This window comes from Onychomys torridus, chromosome 12 (assembly GCF_903995425.1).
Source record: "Onychomys torridus chromosome 12, mOncTor1.1, whole genome shotgun sequence".
In the NCBI taxonomy this organism is placed as follows: domain Eukaryota; kingdom Metazoa; phylum Chordata; class Mammalia; order Rodentia; family Cricetidae; genus Onychomys; species Onychomys torridus.
Window position 1 is genome coordinate 16,471,933 of NC_050454.1, and position 21,400 is coordinate 16,493,332.

Here is a 21,400-nt window from a genome sequence, read left to right on the forward strand (position 1 = left end):
TTGGCTGTTCTCAGTATCTTCAGGATCTCTTCATCGTCCAGTGACTTGAAGCAGTTGTAGGTTCCCTTATGAAATAACTTTTCCCTAGTTAGTTTTCTCCCTGCTTTAATTTGTAGTTGATCTTAGTACCAGGTGGGCTTCCTAGCAATGTACTTTCTGGTAGCTTCTTCCTTTTGTGTATGCGGGGTCTTTTGTAGAAAGAGTCTTTGTCAGAGTTCCCAGCGTCTATTCTGCTTTGGTAACAAGCATGTCTTCTGCAGTGTTTTTGTTTTTAGCCTGGTTTTTTTTTGGGGGGGGGTTCCCCTCTTTCAGATGTCTCTGATGCATCAATGATGATGTCCTAAAATTATCTTTCTAGGCTTCCATGACAATGGAATATTTTGGTTTTTGTCTCTGACTGTTTCTCCTTAGGAAGCTCCTTTCCCATTCCCATTTATTTGTGGGCAGGCTCTAGGAGCAGGTGTTTAGCATCATTCCTGGATTATCCTTACTTGCATGGACTTTAAGAATTGAGAGTTAGGTTTTAGTTATCTCAATCAGCTTCTGCTTTCAGCAAGGCATTTGATGTTTTTACTTTTCTAATCTCTAAAATGAAGGAAATTAGATTTGTGTTCTCAGGTATCTCACAGTGTCAGTGTTTTTAATTCCAGTTTATTCTCTCTACAAGGGAACTTGTTTCTCCCTCTTTATCTGCTCCTGTCTTAGTATTTGGCTCTAACAGTTGTCCATGCCAGTAATGCAGGTAGTGGCTTGATTCTGCTCTCACCAGTCACTGTAGCTTGTTACTCCATTGCTATTTATTCCTCACATTATTTTGTGTAGACATCTTAAACAAGAGAAAAGAGAATAATATTTGATTGTACTTGTAAAAAATTTCTCTGGGATAACACATCCAAAATTAATATCATTGATTATCTGTGAGGATAACTTGGTTGTTACCTCAGTATAGGAACAGAGTGGAAGGGAAAGGAGTTTCTTACCAATGCACTCTTTATACATTCTAAATTCTTAAAATACCGTGTGTGTGTGTGTGTGTGTGTGTGTGTGTGTGTGTGTGTGTGTGCGCGTGCGTGCTATAGCTCCTGTGTAGAAATCAGAGGACTTCTTTGGAGTTGTTTTTTATCCTTTCATTAAAATGAGTTATAAGTCTCAAACTCAGTTTTCCAGGTTTACATGGCAAATGCCTATATACTGTCTCATCTTGCCAGCCCATGTTTTGGATTTTTGAACCATGTTAATGTATTTACTTGGTTGGGGGGCAACTTTGTAGGGCTGAGATATAGCTCAGTGATAAATTGCATGTCTAGCATATGTGAGATCCTGAGTTCAATTCTTGGTCCCCAAAACAAAAAAGTTCTTTCTGTCTCCCCTGTCCCACCCGTGCTTTTTGTTCTTACCCTGTTTGTTCATTGAATTCTGTTGGACCACTCCTAGCTCTGGTTTTTTGGTTTGGTTTGGTTTGGTTTTTTTTTTTTGAGACAGGGTTTCTCGGTGTAGCTTTGCGCCTTTCCTGGAACTCGCTTTGGAGACCAGGCTGGCCTTGAACTCAAAGGCGTGTGCCACCTCCCCCACTCCCCCGCCCTAGCTCTGGATTTTAACACATACTTTTTTCCTTCATCCTCCATCCCTGCCCTAACTACCACTTCCGCCATATATATATACTTTTGTTGGTAATGGTTTCTTATTCTTTGTGCTTTTTATATTAGCATTTGCTGGGGATGTCTTTCTGTATGCTGTGAATGTGTTGCTCTGATTGATTGACAAAAAACAAAACAAAACAAAAAAACCAAAAAAACAAAACAAAAAACACTGATTGTCCAGTAGCAGGCAGGAAATATAGTATAGGTGGGATAGGCAGAGAGGAGAATTCTAGGAAGTGGAAGGCTGAGTCAGGAGACACTGCCAGCCACCGCTGCCATGAGAAGTAAGATGTAAAGTACTGGTAAGCCACAAGCCACATGGCAAGGTATAGATTTAATAGAAATGTGTTAATTTAAGATGTAAGAACTAGATAGCAAGATGCCTGCCACGGCCATACAGTTTATAAGTAATATAAGTCTCTCTGTGTTTATTTGGATCTGAGTGGCTGCGGGCCCAGGCAGGACTAGAGATACTCTCCAGCTACAAGCATTGTTTTCTTTGGAAAGCTTCTTTTGAACCTCAAACTCTTTAATTTAGGTAGTAATCTTTCATAAGAGTGCTAATCATACCGCTACTTTATAATTTGTTAGGTATATTACTTTTCTCTTTACTGAGGAATACCTTCCCTAAACAACTTAAAAGGTCATTTAGGCTGGAAGTGGTGGTGTACAACTTTAATCTCAGCACTTGGAAGGCAGAGGCAGGTGTCCTTTGAGTTTGAGGATAGTCGGGGCTACATAAAAAAAAAAAAAAATCAAAATAATAATAATAATAGTAATAATGAAGAAGAAAGAACAAATGGGCACATAGTTTCAGATATCTCCACCTGTAGTCACTTGGATCTGTGCTGGGGGGCCTGTTACAGAGCAGAACATTATGGTTCTGAGAATGTGTGGCAGAGGAGCTTTTCCATGTCAAGTATGCTGGGAAGAGAGGGAAAAGCAGACAAGATTTGGTACAATCTTCAAATAAGCAACTCCATGAACTGCTTCCTCTGGTTAGTTCACACCTTTCAAAGTTTCTGCAGCCTTCTAAAATAGTGCTACTAGCTAGAGGCCCAAGTATTCAAACCATGAACCTATGGTTTCATAAACCATACTAGGTTGTATAGTTTTAGAGGTTTATGGTATTAACTTCATTCATGTCTGTGCCTTTATAATCTAATAGTTCCTGGTATGGCACATAGGGACTCAATTTTTTATTGCTAGGTGGGGTTGTGCATGCCTATAGTCCCAGTACTTGGGAGTCAGAAGCAGGAAGATTGTGAGTTCCAGGCCAGACTGGGCAACATAGTGAGATTTTTGTTTTTGTTTTTGTGTTTTTTGAGGGGGTATTTAATGGAATGGGGTAATGTTGAATTGCTTTTGCTATTTTGTTTTGTGAGGGTAGAATTGGTCCTTGTGCTACATACAGCAGGGGCTCTACCATTGAGCTGCATCTCAAGCAAAAATGTTCTGAATCTAGTTCTGAACTCTCAGGTTCTACGTCTCATGTATCCAAGTAGTCTGTTAGCCGTTTCTGCCTTTTGTCTCATAATTTATCTGCATACTGTGAAAAAGCAACTTGTGATTATTGATTGTTTTGTTTTGTTTTCCTTTCATTAGTAACTATTCTCTTCTATTCCTGGGCTTGAAACCAGATACGAGTGTATCTGATTCTTCTTGGCTCAGTTGCATAGTTTATCAAGTCTTATTGGTTTTTCTTATATCATGTGTAAATTATACCTTATTTATATCCCTGTCTTATACACAAGAGATTTGGGGTTTTTGTTGTTGTTGTTTTTCAATTTTTTCCTGCCACATCTACTTGATTTACCTTCCTATTCTTCCTAAGTCATTATTCCTCTCCATTTATTCTTCCCTATTTGGTCAGGAGATGCATAGAAACACATACCACAGATAAGGTAAAAATAGACCAAAGAAAGGATTCTTTCCAAGTCAGGCATAGAGCAACATTGGGGTTTGTGGGGTTACTTACAGGAACATGGGTATCTTACAGCTGTGTCATTGACACTGAAGTGTCTGTACTGCCTCCAGTAACCTTTTATTTAACACTGTATTTTCCTCTTAGAAACAGTTTCTTTAGTGTCTTACAGAGAACCTGAAGAATTTCTAACTTAGGTTTTAAGTTTCATTGTTCATTGGAGCCTATTTACTTTGGGAGTATAAACTTTGCTTATTCCTAGTCACTGCTCTTGTTTTTGGGGTGCTTTCTGGAGTCGGTCTACCCATACTGTGCCATTTCCTGCCTTTTTGTGCAATGTTCTCCCTCTTTCTTTAAGTTCTGTGTGCCAGGACCTCCCCTCCATAAAGGTTTTCTAGAATACCCTTCTCCATGTATTCTTTTTAATTCATAACATGTTTATTTTTTAGATCACTTCTTTAGTATTTAAAAATTCTATTTTGGATGGTGGTGTGGCTTATGCCTTTAATCCCAACATTCAGGCAGTGGATCTCTGTGAGTTTGAGGCCAGTCTGGTCTACAGAGGGAGATCCAGGATAGCCCTGGCTACAGATAAAAAACCCTGTTTTGAGGGGGGAAGATTATATTCTGACATCTCTATGCAGTTTGATGATCTTTTTTCCCCCTAGTATCTGGAGTTACCAGTATTAACAATTAATTGAATTCTTACCCATCCCTATCCCTCGTACACATTTCCAACATGTTTATTGTTTGCAGTTTGTATACTTCTGTGCAGCTGTGTGTATTCCTCTCCTGTGGTTCACTTATCATTCTCTTAGAGCTTTGTAATTGTTTCTGGGTAGATACCTAGAATTATTTGTGTTAGATGGTAAATTTTGAAAGTTGGTCCATTACTTTCATTCAGTCTTTCCTCATCCCCTAATATTTAACCTTTCTTGTTCTTTTTTCTACATGTTATACTATGCCCACATACACATTTGTTTACATATATACATAAGTTATTGGCTAGAGTCCACATATGGGAGAGAATATTTGTTTTTTTTTTCCTTTCTAAAATTGTGTGACCTTGCTTAATACCATATATTCTAAGCCCATCCGTCATCTTACAGATTTTATAATTTTATTTTTCTTGACAGATGAATAGTATTCCTTTTTTGTTTGTTTGTTTTGTTTTGTTTTTTTTGAGACAGGGTTTCTCTGTGTAGCTTTGCACCTTTCCTGGATCTCGCTCTGTAGACCAGGCTGGCCTCGAACTCACAAAGATCCGCCTGCCTCTGCCTCCCAAGTGCTGGGATTAAAGGCATGCGCCACCACTGCCCGGCTCCATTTTTTTATATATACAAAATTTTCATTATCCATTCATCTACTAATAGACTACTATGTTTATTCCAGTTTTTTGCTATAATGAATAAAACAGTGATAGACTTGGTGCTATGGTAGGGTGTGTATGCTGTTCTCTGGGTATATATGCCTAGTGGTGAAATAGAAGTGTCATGTGGTAGTTCTGTACCAGACTGTCTTTATTACTGTAGATGTATAGAGTAATTTGAGATCTGATACTGTGATACGTCCAGCAGGGTTCTTTCTTGCTCCTTAGGATTGCTTTGGCTACCTATGGTCTGGTTTTGGTTCCATATGAACTCTTGTATTGTTTTTTTCTAAAGCTGTGAAACATTACATGGAAAAATTGTTAGATACTACTATTGGTGGCCTTTGGGAGAGCCTGCTCCAAGCCACCTCCAGGGTATGCAGGGGAAACAAAGCAAAACAACAACAAAAAACAAATGAATGTAGCAGGGGCTAGACTTTTTTATCTGAGGTATAAATAAGTCAACACACACTCTCTGATGGAAACTTTCTTTTTTACTTTATCTTGAAAAATCTATCCCTGAAAATCTGTCTCCACACAGGTTTTTTTCAAGACAGGGTTTCTCAGTGTAGCTTTGGAGCCTGTTCTGGATCTTGCTGTGTAGACCAGGCTGGCCTTGAACTCACAGAGATCCACCTGGCTCTGCCTCCTGAGTGCTGGGATTAAAGGCATGCGCCACCACCGCCCGGCTATATTCTTTACATGCAGCTACATACTCTGTTTACAAGTGTACATACACCTCTCTCCTGCACAGCCATACATCTCTACACATAGTTAATCTCTTTTTTCATAGCGGGGAAATCTCTCTACTCTGCTACATTCCTTCACACACTACTTACGACATCACTCACTCTTTACTCACTCACTTTCCACTCACTTACTCTCTACACACATCTGCCCTACATACATCTCTCTTTTCACAGTTACAGCTCTGTTCTACATCTCTTTTTATATTGCTACACAAGTTCTCTTCTACATAGCTATTCATCTTCTACACAAGTCTGTCTGCACACATGCCTTCTACACACAGCTGTACACACTCTTTATACAGCAGCTCTCTCTACATAGCTCTTTTTACACACACTCCTTCAACAACCAAAGTCTGGACGGTTATGAGTTACATAATCCAGGTCCGACCCATTCATAAGTCACACAGTTTCTATCAGACTAGGGAGGTTGCACTGACCAGGTATGGTGAGTAAAGCAGGCATGTAGCTCTGAGTGGTTAGGGTTTCCAGACAGTGACATTGAAAGTCAGGAGTTAAATAATAAACAGTTGGCTGAACCTTGAGGTTAGGAGTACGTGCAAAAAGCCAACTGCTTCAGGGATTTTATGTCTTGATGTTATTCTGACTTTGGTTCAGCAAATAGACACCTGGCAACTTGCCCTTGTGCAGCTCATCTCCAGGGGCAACTAGTCTATTTTGGATTTGAAAAAAAGCTGACTTTGTAATTGAGAATATTGTCATTTTGCTATGTCAGTCTGAGTAATGAAAGATATCCTAGTATTATTTTTATTCATCAGAATTACACAGCTTAAACAGAATTATCTTCCTGACCATCCGCAGCTGGATGTGTGCTCAGTAGATGAAACTTACTCACGAGATAAACACACAAGCAGTGGGCAAAATACCTGTAGCTGGGCTTGTTTTGTTTTGTTTTGTTTTGTTTTTGCGGGGTGTGTGTGTGTGTGTGTGTGTGTGTGTGTGTGTGTGTGGTACATCAGAAAAGTTACAGACAACCAGTTTTCAGAGTCTGTGGTCCTGTAAGCCTTGCTTAACAAGATTCCTCCATCAGAGGGTTATTCATCTGGTGCTTTGACACCGGAACTCTCAGTTACTATCTGCTGAATATTTCCACAGCCTCCAGCATACTATGTTAATGCTGTAAATTAATTTTGGCAGTATAGCTATCTTCACAGTATTCTGCCCATCCAGGAGCATGGCATGTGTTTCTGTTGTCTAATGTCTTCTGGAATTTTCTTGTACATTGTCTCAAAGTTTTGTAGAGGTTTTTCACTTCTTTAGCTTAATCCATTCCTAGAAACTTAATTTTGAGGAGTTATTTTGAATGGAATATTTTTCGTAATTCTGAAGTAGAATTTTGGTATAAATGAAGGCCAGTTAGAGTTATACAGTAAGACTCTGTCTCAAAACAAAATAGAGACAAAAACACAAAAAGAACAAAATCAAACCAGAATCATGTCTACAATAGGTATAATTTGATTTCTTCCCTTCCTATATTTATACCTTTTAAGTCTTTTTCTTGTTTTAGCTAAGACTTTGGGCTTTATTGTGGAATAAGAAAGAGGAAGATGTATTTATTCTTCTTCCTTTATTTTATTTTATTTATTTTGGTTTTTCAAGCCATGGTTTCTCTGTGTAGTTTTGGTGGCTGTTCTGGAACTCACTCTGTAGCCCAGGCTGGCCTCGAACTCAGAGATCCGTCTGGCTCTGCCTCCTGAGTGCTGGGATTAAAGACATGCACCACCACCGCCCGGCTCATTCTTCATTTTTGAGGAAATGCTCATCTCCATTTAATACAGTGTTGGCTATAGGTTTATTGTATGTAGCCTTTATTAAAGTCTTAAGAACTTTTATCATGTAGGGATGTTGAACTTTGCCAAATGTTTTTTCTAAGTCAGTTGAAATAATTGTGTGGTTTCTGTCATTGAGTTCACTTATAATCTTATTAATGTGTTCTTATATTTTGTTTGCAAGTATTTTAATTAAGAATTTTTGCCGCTGTGTTCATCAGGGAAATTGGTCTATAATGTGTTTGTTTTTGTTCTGTGTTTGTTTTGGGTAGGGTCTTTACCTGGACTTTGGTGTCAGGATAATACTGGCTTCATAGAATGAATTTGGTAGTGCTCTCATCAAAACAATTATCCACCATGACCTAGTAAGTTTCATCTCAGGGATGCAAGGATGGTTCAACATATGAAAATCTGTCAATGTAATACACCATATAGACAAACTGACAGAAAAAACAACAACACATGATCATCTTACTAGATGCTGAAAAAGCCTGTGACAAAATCCAACACCCCTTCATGATAAAGGTCTTAGATCAGGAATACAAGGAACATTCCTAAACATAATAAAGGCAATTTATAGCAAGCTGACATCCAACATTAAATTAAACGGAGAGAAACTCAAAGCGATTCCACTAAAATCAGGAACAAGACAAGGCTGTCCACTTTCTCCACATTTATTCAGTATAGTCCTTGAAGTTCTAGCTAGAGCAATAAGACAACAAAAGGAGATTAAAGGGATACAAATTAGAAAGGAAGAAGTCAAACTTTCACTATTTGTAGATGATATGATAGTATACATTAGTGACCCCAAAAATTCTCCCAGGGAACTCCTTACAGCTAATAAACTCCTTCAATAAAGTGGCAGGATACAAGATCAACTCAAAAAATCAGTAGCCCTCCTATACACAAACTCTGGAAGGGCTGAGAAAGTCGGAGGAACATCACCTTTTACAATAGCCACAAATAATATAAAATACCTTGGGATAACACTAACTAAACAAGCGAGGAACCTGTTTGATAAAAACTTTAAATCTCTAAAGAAAGAAATTGAAGAATTTGGTAGTGTTCTTTTCTGTTTTATGGAACAAGTAAAGAACTGGCCTTCCTTGAAGGTTTGATAGGAATCAGCTGGGAATTTTTCTGGTCCTGGGTTTTTATTTTTAGAGATGCTTTTAGTAACAGTTTCATTCTGATTGCTCATAATGGGTCTGTTATTTATATCTTTAGGGTTTAATTTTGGTTAATGATATTCATTTAGAAATTCCTTTTCTGGGTTATCTAGCTTTTCAGATACCAGTTATGAAAGAGGCTATAAAACTAATTGTTTGTTTATCGAGTTCTAATTTTGTCATGGGTTTTTGGTGGTGGATGAGCAAATAATATAATCAGTAGAGAAAGTATAAAATCCACCATGAAGCTTCACAGCTTCATAATGGCTGTTCTGATTCTATACACCAGGATGTTAATTTTGGTGTATGATGTTTATTTTATTTTCAAAGTTTTTAATAATAAAAATTTATAAAATAAAAACAGTATTTGTGACAAAATTGTTTTTAGAAAGTTCCATGCACTCTTCTGCTTTTTTGTAGTGTAAGGACAGAATGTTAGTCCCCACTAGTTCTTCAACCTTCTGCCATGGAAGGATGTAGTAAGACGGTCCCTTGTACTTTGACTATAGACTTTCTAGCCTCCAGAACTGTGGGAACTATATCTCTGCCCTTCTTTTCTTTTCTTTTTTTACATAAAAGACACTTTCAGTTGTGTTTTGTTTGTTGCTACATTTAATTTGCAATACATGGTTTTGTTTTAGTTTTCATTTATTTCATTACTTGTGATGAAATTTCCTATTTATTTTTATTTCATGTGCTTTTGTTTGCTTTTTTTTTTTTTTTTTTTTTTGAAACAGGGTTTCTTTGTATAGTTTTGGTGGCTGTCCTGGATCTTGCTCTATAGACCAGGCTGGCTTCGAACTCACAGAGATCTGCCTGGCTCTGCCTCCCGAGTGCTGGGATTAAAGGTGAACCACCACCCAGAATTTTTTTCTTCTATTTGGGTTAATTTGCTTGGATATTAATTAAAACTACCAGTAATTAGAGGTGAAAAGGATTACCTTTCATTTTCTGTTTCTTTATAAATACTTGCCTCTATTTCTGGAATAGAGTCTGTTCAGTTGTACAGTGATGGATTCTTGAACTCTCACCACCATTTTAATGATTTTTAACTTTATAATTTTAGTTGGGAGTTCTAGGAAACTAGCCCCAAAGACTTAGAATGGAATTAGTCAACATCAGAGGTTTACAACATAGTTTCCCTCCCGTTTTTGTTCTTTTTGGTGGAGATAGTATCTTAGAATGTTGCCTTGGCTAGCCTATAATTCTCTGTATAGACCAGGCTGGCTTTGAACTCAGAAGAGATCCACCTGCTTCTGTCTCCCAGGTGCTGGGATTATTAAAGGTGTGTGCTACCATACTTGGCCCTGAATTGTAGTTTTTTAAAGATGTATTCATAAGTTTGGTGTGTGTGACAACCAGTAGAAGGTATCAGATCCCCTAAAACTGGAGTTGAATATAGTTGTGAACCACCATGTGGGTGCTGGGAATTGAACCTGGGTCCTTTGGAAGAGCAACAAGTACTCTTAACCACTGAACTACCATCTGTGCAGCCCATTTTATAGTTTTTAATACTAACTTCATTGTAGATGTGTACTAAAGGTTTTGTTCTGTTTTGTTTTTGAGAACAGAGTATGACTGTAACAATCAAGCTGTGCTCAAATTCACGATCTTCCCATGTTTGCCTCCCAAGTTCTTGAGTATGGGTGTATACCATCATATGTCACAGTGTTGTGAATGTATACAGTGAAACCAGATAGACTAGCATTAAGTATTTTTTAATGAATTAGTACTTTGGCTCAAATGGTAATGGCCCTTGCCACCAAGCCTGATGGCCTGAGTTTGATTACTAGGACACATGAAGCAAGGAAAGAACCAGCTCCTGCAAATTTTTCTCTAACCTCCATGTGTACTGTGGCATGTACAAGCCCACACACATATATGCTTTCCATGAATAAATACAATTTAAAAACACAGTGTAGCCGGGCAGTGGTGGCACATGCCTGTAATCCCAGCACTCAGGAGGCAGAGGCAGGTGGATCACTGAGTTTGAGGCCAGCTTGGTCTACAGAGTTAGTCCAGGACAGGCTCCAAAGCTACAGAGAAACCCTGTCTCGAAAAAACGGGGGGGGGGGGGGGGGGTGGTATATAAAGTTATTTTTTTTTAATTCCAGAGTTCTTTTTTCCTCCTACATTTGTAGTAAAATAAGTTTATTTTAACTGTTTGTTTTTTGAGACAGGGTTTCTCTGTGTTTGTTTTACGAGACAAAAATGTTCGTTGCATTAAAGATTTATTTACTTATAACCCTTGGGAGGTGGACATAGGAAGATCCAGGATTTCAAGCTCATCTTCTAGTATACATTGAGGCCAGCCTGTGCTACATAGACCTTGCCTCAACAAACAAAATCCAACAATAATCCAAAACAAAATGATACTTGGAACTATGCCATAAATAAAATTTAAAAACCTCTTTTTCCCCCCCTTTCAGGTAATTTTGAATTGCTCAGCTCTTCAGAGTTTATTACATTTGCTGAGTAGCCCAAAGGAATCTATCAAAAAGGAAGCATGTTGGACAATATCTAATATTACAGCTGGAAATAGGGCACAGATCCAGGTAATGCCATAGTACCTGCTTTTTTATTCCTGTATGTAAGCTACATTTTCAAAAGATGTGTGTCTGTTTAACTGTATGTATGTCCTGTGCATGCAGTACCTACCCTTGGATCTCCTGGAACTGGAGTTAAGGGCAGTTGTAAGCCATCTATGGGTGCTGGGAAGTGAACCTAGATCCTCTGAAAGAGCAGGAAACAGCTGAGCCATCTCTCCAGCCTCTCTTCTACCCTTTTCCTGATGGGTGAAGTTGTTTCAGTTTAAGACTTTAAAATACAGTCCTCCTCATTCTCTAAACCACCAGCTTCCACTGTCACTGTTTCAGTCGCAATTGTCTTTGTTCTTCCGAGCTGAGGACCGAACCCAGGGCCTTGCGCTTGCTAGGCAAGCGCTCTACCACTGAGCTAAGTCCCCAACCCCAATTTTCTTTCTTGTAATGTTAGGTTTTTGGTTTTTTTTGTTTTTTTAAAGATTTATTTATTCATTATGTATAGATGTTCTGCCTGCATGTCTGCCTGTAGGCCAGAAGAGGGCGCCAGATCTCATTACAGATGGTTGTGAGCCATCATGTGGTTGCTGGGAATTGAACTCAGGACCTCTGGAAGAGCAGTCAGTGCTCTTAACCACTAAGCCATCTCTCCAGCCCCGTAATGTTAGTTTTTTGATGCTTAGACCATGCATTTTTCTCTTTACCTTTAAAGTTTGATGATTTTATCAGAGATCAAAAAAAAGTCTTTGGGTTTTCAAAATGTTTTGATGGACTGTATGCTAAATAGGTTGGCTTTACTTCTATATTTTCCAGTGACGTCATGTGTTAGATTGTGTAAGTTTTTCATGGACTATTGAAGGCCTTTTGTTGTTGCTTGAGATAGGGTCTTATTTTGTAACCCCAGCTGGACTGGAACTTACTGTTTAGACCAACCAGGCTGTCCTTAGAACTGACAGAGATCTGTCCTTTTTTACTTCCCGAGTGCCAGGATTAAATATGTATTCCACCAGGGAGGGTCTATTTTTTTTTAAAATACCCTTTTGCAGAATTACTCTTTTTTTTAAATTTTTTTTTTTTATAGTGGAAATTATACTAACCTATGTTAAGTTTCTGGGCCAGTTTTAATTAAGCATAAAAGTATCTAAGGAAAGCTAGTGATAATATGTAAATGGAATGTAAAAATATGCCATTAATAAGAAACACTGGGTTTTTTGAGACAGGGTCTTAGTGTGTAGCCTGGCTGGCCTGAAGCTCACTATGTAGATTAGGTTAGCATCAGATTCACAGAGCTCTGTCTGCCTCTCCCTCTCAAGTATTGTGATTAAAGGCATGCATCATTTCCTGGCCCAGGCTATCAAATATATTTCACCTTTATTTATTTATTGTATGTCTGTGTGTGTCATATTCAAGTAGGCACATGCTGTGACTTTGATTTTGAGCTTGCCACCACATCTGACATTTCCAGTGGCTTCTAGGAATCATAACTCTTTGCCTATCTTGTGTGGCAAAAGTTTTTTCCACTTAAGACCACAGACACCATAAGAGTACTATCCATGGTACTAAGTATAAGCCTCTAGATGAAATAACAGGGTTTGTGGGATGGCTTATCAGGTGAGAACATTTGCTGTGTGAACCAAAAGACCTGGATTTGATCCTCAGAACCCATGGTAGAAAGAGAAAACCAATGCTGTGTCTATGCATTCACACATACACAATAATAATGAATAAAAATTTAAAAATGGAAATAGGAAAAACAAACATCATTTGTCAAGTACAAAAGTTATGTTTTTAATCCCAGCATTTGGGAGACAGGCAGATGGAACGCTGAGGGCCAGCCTGGTCTACATAGCAAGTTCCAGGCTAATCAGAGCTAATTAGGGAGACCTGGTCTCAAAAACCAACTGAAACAAAGGAAGTTACAATGACCGTTAGTAATGTTTCTAAAGTAGTGTAACTTCCTTGTCCTTTTAACTTCTTCAATTTCAGACTGTGATAGATGCTAACATGTTCCCAGCTCTCATTAGTATATTGCAAACTGCTGAGTTCCGGACAAGGAAAGAAGCTGCTTGGGCCATCACAAATGCAACTTCTGGAGGATCAGCTGAGCAGATCAAGTAAGTGCTATCTAGGTAGTGTCTTGCAAATTGTTTAACCTCCTCCCCCCAGCACCCCCTCCCCAATATATAACCTAAAAAAATAGATTGATAATCTTGATCACTAAGAATTGAACTTCTTGACTATGAACAATTAAGTCTCCCTTTGGGAAAGTGTTTTCAGTGTTCTAATTAGACTCAAAAGTACATTTATTCTTTTTAAGTTTTATTTTAAAAAATATTCTAATTCATCTATGTAAGAGTGTGGCTATGTGTGTTAATGCAAGTGCCTGGAAGGCTAGACAAATGAGATCCGAGAAGTGGAGTTAGAGGTAGTTGTGACCTGCCTGACATGGGTGATGGGGATAAACTCAGGTCTTCTGTAAGAGTAGCAGGTGCTCTTAACTTCAGAGCCATTTCTGCAGTGGCTACATTGAATTTTTACAACTTGTCTTCCTCTCTCCCTTTCAGTTTTTAAAAAAGTTTTGTGTGTGTGTGTGTGTGTGTGTGTCTGTCTGTCTGTCTCTCTCCGCCTCTGCCTCATGTTTATAGGTGTTCATGGAGGCCAAAAGAAGCCTTCGTATTCCCAAGAGCTGGGGTTACAGGCCGTTACGAACTGCCTGATGTGGGTGTTGGAATAGAGAACTGGGACCCTCTGTAAGAGCAGCATCATTCTTAACTGCTGAGCCATCTCTGTAGCCTCTCATGTTCAGTTTTTTGTCTTGTTTTGTTTCTTTCCTTTTTTAAGACAGAGTTTTTCTCTCTAACCCTGGCTGTTCTGGAATAGCTCTGTAGATCAAGGTGGTCTAGAACTCAAGGATCTGCCTTTCTTTGCCTCTAAAGTATTGGGATTCAATGTATACCCCAACAGATTTATACTGCTTTCTAATGCTACCATAGTGATACTATGTTTATTACTGGAATATAAAGATTAAATTTGTGTATTAGCTTTCTATTATGCCTTTTATTATAGACTCTCTTTACTATCCAGGCTGGTTTGGGCCAGCTTTTGTTTTTTGTCATGGACATACACACACACACACACACACACACACACACACACACACACACAAAACAATGAAATAGAGTTTGCTTCCATACCTGTCTATGTTTTAATTTCTTTTAAAAAATATTGTTTGGGATTACTTGTAATGTGCAATAGTAGTAGTTAGAAATACCCCTTCCTTAATCTTTATCTTTCTTCTTAAGTGTGATGTTAGCTGAATAGTTCTTATTAAGGCTCTTTATTGAATTACCTCTATCCTTGGTTTGCTGTGAAGTGTTTTTTTGTTTTTGTTTTTGTTTTTAATTAATAATCAAGAATGGATTTTGAAAAAAAAGAAAAATGGATTTTGATTTTCTTTTTGGTTTTTCGAGACAGGGTTTCTTTGTGTAGTTTTGGTCCCTGTACTGGATCTCGCTCTGTAGCCCAGGCTGGACTTGAACTCACAGAGATCCACCTGGCTCTGCCTCCTGAGTGCTGAGATTAAAGGCGTGTGCCACCACCACCAGTGGTTATGATTTTCTTAATCTTCATGTCATCAGCAGTGATTTCTCACTTTACTGCTTGATGTTAGTAATTTTAAGTGTTCTCTGTCACTTCTAGAGATTTTTCTATGTGTTTTAAGTTTAAAGTAGTGTAGATAGAAGATAATGGCTAGTACCCAGTTCCACGAACACAAGTTTCAGCTGCATCAGTTATGTCTTTTCCATATAATATACCACTTGAGAGAATCAAATGACAGGGAGTGCATGAATAACTGGTATGATTAGGACACAGTAGTCTATCTCATCCATTACACTTCATCTGCTGTAATAAAAAGAAAATAGCAGCTGTAGAATCCTTCCATGTGTTGCATTCTTAGTTCACACAATTTGTATTTGAGAAGTGTGACATATAGAAATAATGATGACATCATCTCATCAAAACTGTAAGTCCTATTTGGGGTGAGGAAGATGGCTTAGTGGTTAAAGCCCTTGTTCTGCACCAAGTAAGTGCTACATAAGTCTGGTGGTCCAGCTGCGGTTTCAGCCTTAGAAGGTAGAGATCATCCCCTGGGCGTGCTTGCTAGTGAGACTTGCCACATCAGTAAGCTCTTGTGTGTTGAGTTGAGGCACCTGCTTTGATGAATAATGTGGAAGAATCATCAAGCATATTCCTAACATCAGCTTTGTGCCTCCACCTTCACTGGACACATGTATGTCCCCATCCCATCTGTGTACCCATATACATGTAAAACATGCATCTTGGAATACCTCTCATGTGAAAAATGGAGGGAAAAAAAAGCTGGGCAGTGGTGGTGCATGCCTTTACAGATCTCTGAGTTTTGAGGCCACCTGGTTGGAGGGTTCAAGGACAGCTAAGACTACCCAGAGAAATCCTGCCTCAAAAAAGCCAAAAGAAAAAAGGAAAAACAAAACATTACTATTTTGATGAGTCACTCATACAAGTGGGAAGAATTCTTGTTTCTTTTCCAGTACAAAAATTACGAAGATGGATAGGAGGATGTTACTAGATAACGCAATTTGTTGTGTTTTTGTTGTTGTGATGGTTTGGTTTTTTTTTTTGTTGTTGTTGTTGTTTGTTTTGTACTTTACTTGGTATTCTTTAGTTGGAGCTGGCAAAATGGCTGAACAGGTAAAGGCATTTGCTGCCATGACTGATGACTGAGTTCTCGGCACTTAACTTTGTGCAATAGAGAGCCAGCTCTCACAGACTTTGTGTTCAACTTTCAGAACATGGCACACATACCTCCAATCAATCAGTCAAGGAAATAAAATGGTTACTATTTTTAGGCGCTGTGTAGCCTTGGCTGGCTTAGAACTCCATATGTAGACCAGTGTGGCCTCCAGCTCACAGATTGACCTGCCTCAGCCTCCTAAATTCTGAGATTAAAGACGTGTCACCACTCGTATTGTGCTAGTTAGTTTCTCTGTCAGCTTGACATAAGCTGGGTGAGAAAATGCTTCCATTGTGTTGGTCTGTAGGGAAGCCTGTGTAGCATTTTCTTGATGAATGATTGGTGAGGGAGGGTCTGGCCTCCTGGGGTCCTGGGAGGTAGTATAAGAAAAGTAGCTGCTTTAAAAAAATCCCACTCTGAGGGGCTAGGCTCTCCTTCAGCTTGGTATGCTAGACTTTGTTGACTACCATGGGAGGCCTTACCCACTCTGAGGAGTGGATGGGGGTAGAGTGGGAGGGAGGTGAGGAGGTGGGAGAAAGGGAGGGAGGGGGAACTGGGGTTGGTATGTAAAAAGAAAAAAAAATTATATATATATAAAAATCCCACTCTAAAAAACGGAAAAAAGAAAGGTAGCTAAACAACAGACCAGTTGCCCTTCTTGAGTTCCTGCCTTGGTTTCCTTCAGTAATGGACTGTAATTGGGATGTGTAAGCCAAATAAACTCTTTCCTCCCTAAAGTGTCATAGTTGACAGTTTCTTATTTTTATTTCTACAAGCTTGAAGATACCTCACAGCTTGATAGAAATGTTAACAGTTAAATGTTTTGTATGACTAAACTGTGCTTTTTTGTTGATTCAGGTACCTAGTAGAACTGGGTTGTATCAAGCCACTCTGTGATCTCCTCACTGTCATGGACTCAAAGATTGTACAGGTCGCCCTCAATGGTTTGGAGAACATCCTGAGGCTTGGAGAACAAGAAGCCAAAAGGAATGGCTCAGGCATTAACCCTTACTGTGCTTTGATTGAAGAAGCATATGGTGAGATGCTTTGATTGGAGCAGCTTCTGGCGTAGAGTTAGGAAGTAGACATAGTCATCTAAAGACATGAATATAGTCGGCACTGGTGATAAAGGGACAGTTAGAGGAATTTTTGCTAAGACATTACTTCATAATATTAGCGTTCAGGTGTAATAGTAGTTATTTCTGTGCGTCTGTGCCGTACAGGATATTAAGTGAGAATGTTTACATCAAAAAAGTCAACTTGAAAATGTAGTTACCTGAATTTACAAGAATGATTCTTTATTCTTCATTTTAGGTCTGGATAAAATAGAGTTCTTGCAGAGTCATGAAAACCAGGAGATCTATCAAAAGGCTTTTGATCTTATTGAGCATTACTTTGGGACCGAAGATGAGGACAGCAGCATTACACCCCAGGTTGACCTTAGCCAGCAGCAGTACATCTTCCAGCAGTGTGAGGCTCCTATGGAAGGGTTCCAGCTTTGAAGCAATCCTCTGCTTTCTTGTTCCTGTGTCAGACCAGGCTACCCAGTCAAGTCCTCTTGTGGAGCCCACAGTCCTCATGGAGCTAATTTCTCAAATGTTTTCCATAATACTGTTTGCGCTCATTTGCTTGCCTTGCGCACCTGCTCTCTTACACACATCTGGAAAACCTCTGGCTCTCTGTGGTGGAATACCCTTTTATTACAGGGGTAACCAGAACGGCCCACTCTCTTATGGAAAAATCCCTAAGCTTTGGAGATCCGCACTTATATTAGAGTCATGGGAATATATACACATATTAATGTGGCTCCCTTTTTTGTGGGGGAAATAAGAGGACTCTTCCTCATTCCGTATAGTGGGGAAAATGACATTAAAAGATAAAACTAAAACCTTTATCTTGAATTTTACACAACTGCTTGGACAAGGGAGACACTTAGACTTGTGTGTACATCAGAGTACTCTTCTCGAGTTCTTCCACAGTGAACCAACCCTTGGAGTACCGGGTGGCTTTTTTTAGCCAAATTTGCATTAATCCTTATTGAAATGGGATGGTTTTCTTTCCTCTAATGGAGTCATTCTTCAGATATTAAAGTTAAACCATCCACTCCCTCACCTTCAGCCTTCAGTGAATGTGCTTCTAGTTGTCAGGAATGCTGAAGAATTAACACTTTGACTTTGAAATGTGATACTGGCTTGGCAGATTCCCTTAAAGTAGAAAGAGGAGCACAGATTCATGTGTATGGCTTCGGCTTCTCTTCAGTTTATGTCCTAGGATTTGGAAGTAGTTGAGTTTTAACACTGGTATGAAGATAAGAGTCCTTAGTAAAATCATGTTCTAAAATTCAGTTAAAGAGTCAGAAGAACACAGAACCCATCACTTTTTCTAAACCAGTGTGACTAGAGGCTGTGTTTCTGCATACAAAAGATACTCAGGCTTTGTGGTCCTGATCAAGGTCCTGGTAGATTGGAGTTCACCCTAGGTGCTTTTCCTCTTTGTGACTGGCAGATAACACGTATTTAAATGTTACTTAGGGATTTTTTTCCTTAGTCAAGTGCAGCTCGATTCTAATGTATTCATGCTGCATACATGATCCTGCAGTGCAGCATCCTTATCTTTAAAAGCATAACAGTCTCTTCAATATGACCTCCAGACTAAAAGGGCAGTGATCTTTTTCTAATAACCTCAGTGTGTTCCCTGGTTTTATTTCATCTCCTACTAATACCCTACCTCCCCAAGTAAAAACAGTGCCCACCTCCTGCTTATTTAATGATGACTGTAATGTACTTGCAAATGGCGCTTCCAGTACTGTGTTCACTGATCCACATTTATACTTGGACTAGAAGGGGGAAAAACAACAAAAAAGTTTAATTGCCAAGAGAACTGCAAATGAGTTCAATGTGACTTCTCGGTGCTAGTTGGCCGTCTTGGCTCAATGTTGGGACACACTATCAGAGAAGAGCTTTTCTTGATAATTTTCTGTTGAAAATGAATTCTGAAGGAAAAGTTGCTCACGTCTGTTTCAGAGCATACCTTTTAAATCTCTTTAGGCTACTCTTCTAGAATTCATTGTAACCCCAAAGTATAAAAACTATCTGGGAGTTGTCCTGACAAGCTATTGCACATCTCTGGTGAATCCTGCTGAATGTAAGGGATATTCAGAACTTTCATACCTCATCATGATGTTATTTAAACAGCCAACTTACATGACCCAATTTACTTTGAAAAATTAATTTCATTCAAACTAGGAAGTTGCAGAGACAAAGGACATTTATCAGCTAAGAGTACGATGCATTCTTGCCCTAGTCTTTAATTGTGTCTGTGCTCTGGGATGGATACCGTCTGATGTCTTGTATTGATGAAGCAGGCACTACAAAACTAGTCAACTCCCATCTGTCCTGTTGTTTTCTAGTGCTGCTTTGTGCTGAGAGAACATGTTAGTTTACTGAACTTGACCTGTACAAGACTGATTTCTTTGTAATTTTAGGGATAAATTAGGTGGTTAATTTAAAGATGAACTTTCAATGTTGCCTTTATATCACATTAAAATATCACTTCTTTCAGAAGGGTAATAGAAGCACTGATTCATAGTAAAAAATCTTGTTTTTAGCTTTGACTTTTTTGTGGCTTTTTTTTTTTTTAATTGTACATTACTGGTAACGTTATTTCTGTAGAATGTTTTAAATTATGTACCTTCTATTGGATAGTTAAAACCTTTGCATCTTATGAACGAGTTTGAATGAAAAGAAATACAAAGCACACAGAGTTGTCACCCCACCTTACCAAGAATATACAGCTGGAACTTTTGTAGCAATTTTCGGGTTACCCAGTGACGTCAGATCCATTAACTAGTGCAATCTGTTTTATCTAAAACAGAAACTTTATCTTAAGCTTGACCCTAGAAGTTCATGAACCTTAAATATTCTGAACTTTGTTTTTTATAGTAAAATGATTAAATGTAAAGAGGAGTTGGCTAAAGTTAAACCCCAGCAAATTCAGATGTTCTGGAACTGAGTACTTTTTTGTTTTTTAATATAAGTGGAACTTTAGGGTACTTGTAAGTCCTATTTTTAGTCCTTCACCTGGCAAAATCTATTGATTTAGTTTAATCTTTTGAATATTTTTATCAGAAAGGTGTTACTTACTACAAAAGCATGTTAGTATTTATAACACAAGAAAACTCTTATGGTTTTTAGATAGTGATCAGGGCAAAGTGGCTTTGTTTTCTTTACCTTTCCCTGTCTTCCTTCAGACTTTTCAAGTATGTATTTTATACTGAGAACTTTGGTTTAAAAACGATGCATTCTGAGAATTTGAGATGTAGGTATTTGGAACCTGAAGGACCAACAGGTAGATATGATCGAATGGAGAAATAACCCAGAAAGTACAGACACTGGCTAGAAAGAGAAAGACTAGGAGACATGGTTCTCTGTGGCACACTTGGTTCTTGTCACCAGTCGGCCATTTCCTTGCTGCCCTCCTCCTCCGCAGTCCCCTGCTGGGCACTGGCCCGAGGGTTGTTTCTCAGTACCAGACAAAGCTATGGACTCGGGTGGTTTCAGCCTTACTGTCCATAATAAATACGAATTATTCCAGTTGCTGCTGATTATGCCTAAGAAAACATATGTAAGTATCATTTGTCAACCAAACTCTGTTGTACATGACTACCTACCGGCAACTTTGATTTCTGTAGTGCTAAATAAACATTTCAGCTGTCTGACCCCCAGATGTGGGGCTGCATTGTAAAACAGGTTCTTTGGGATTTATTTTATCTCTGATTAATTTTGTGAAAATTGTCACACCAACAAGCAAGCTATCTTAGCTGTATGTAGAGGCTAAAGAAAGCTTTTTACTTAAGTTGTCAATTCCTTTTAGTAATGTACAATAAGAAAAAGGGGGCTTGGGGATTTAGCTCAGTGGTAGAGTGCTTGACTAGCAAGTGCAAGGCCCTGGGTTTGGTCCTCAGCTCTGAAAAAAAGAAAAGGAAGAAAGAAAAAGGAGTTGCTTTCTGAGAAAGGGTATTGCCTCTTTTCAGGATACATGGACATAACTGTGTGCTACCTCCTACATTTGAAAATGTGCTCATGTGCAGTTTCATTTTGACATCTCAAATTAGTAGGACCATTTCCTTCTGTTTGAAGTAAACAGATTGTCTATCTGCATGGTTGGGAAATATTTTGGGTTACCTTTTCCCATCATCCAAAATTAGTTAAAAGTAATTGGAGATGAGATGTGACTAAGTGTAATATGTTGACTATAATATTTATAATAGGATGCTCTATAATATTCTTTATTGTTAGGAAATGACAGGTTATAAGAATGAGTACTAAGACATTAGGATAATGTTTAATAAAGTAGATATTTAACTTTTTTGGTTTTGTTTTTGTTTTTTTCGAGACAGGGTTTCTTTGTGCAACAGTCCTAGAATTCACTTTGTAGACCTGGCTGGCC

General features: G+C 38.6%; 1 protein-coding gene across 1 annotated transcript in view; it reads left to right on the forward strand.

Annotated features, from left to right (window-relative positions):
* Kpna1 (karyopherin subunit alpha 1) overlaps positions 1 to 20,699 on the forward strand; it is a 65,677-nt gene extending 44,978 nt beyond the window's left edge. The window contains exons 11-14 of the mRNA XM_036203553.1: positions 11,068 to 11,193; positions 13,165 to 13,292; positions 16,811 to 16,989; positions 17,267 to 20,699. Coding sequence (XP_036059446.1) covers positions 11,068 to 11,193; positions 13,165 to 13,292; positions 16,811 to 16,989; positions 17,267 to 17,454 — 621 coding nt within the window. The 3' untranslated portion in view covers positions 17,455 to 20,699. The remainder of the gene's footprint in view (positions 1 to 11,067; positions 11,194 to 13,164; positions 13,293 to 16,810; positions 16,990 to 17,266) is intronic.
* Positions 20,700 to 21,400: the final 701 nt, after the last annotated feature.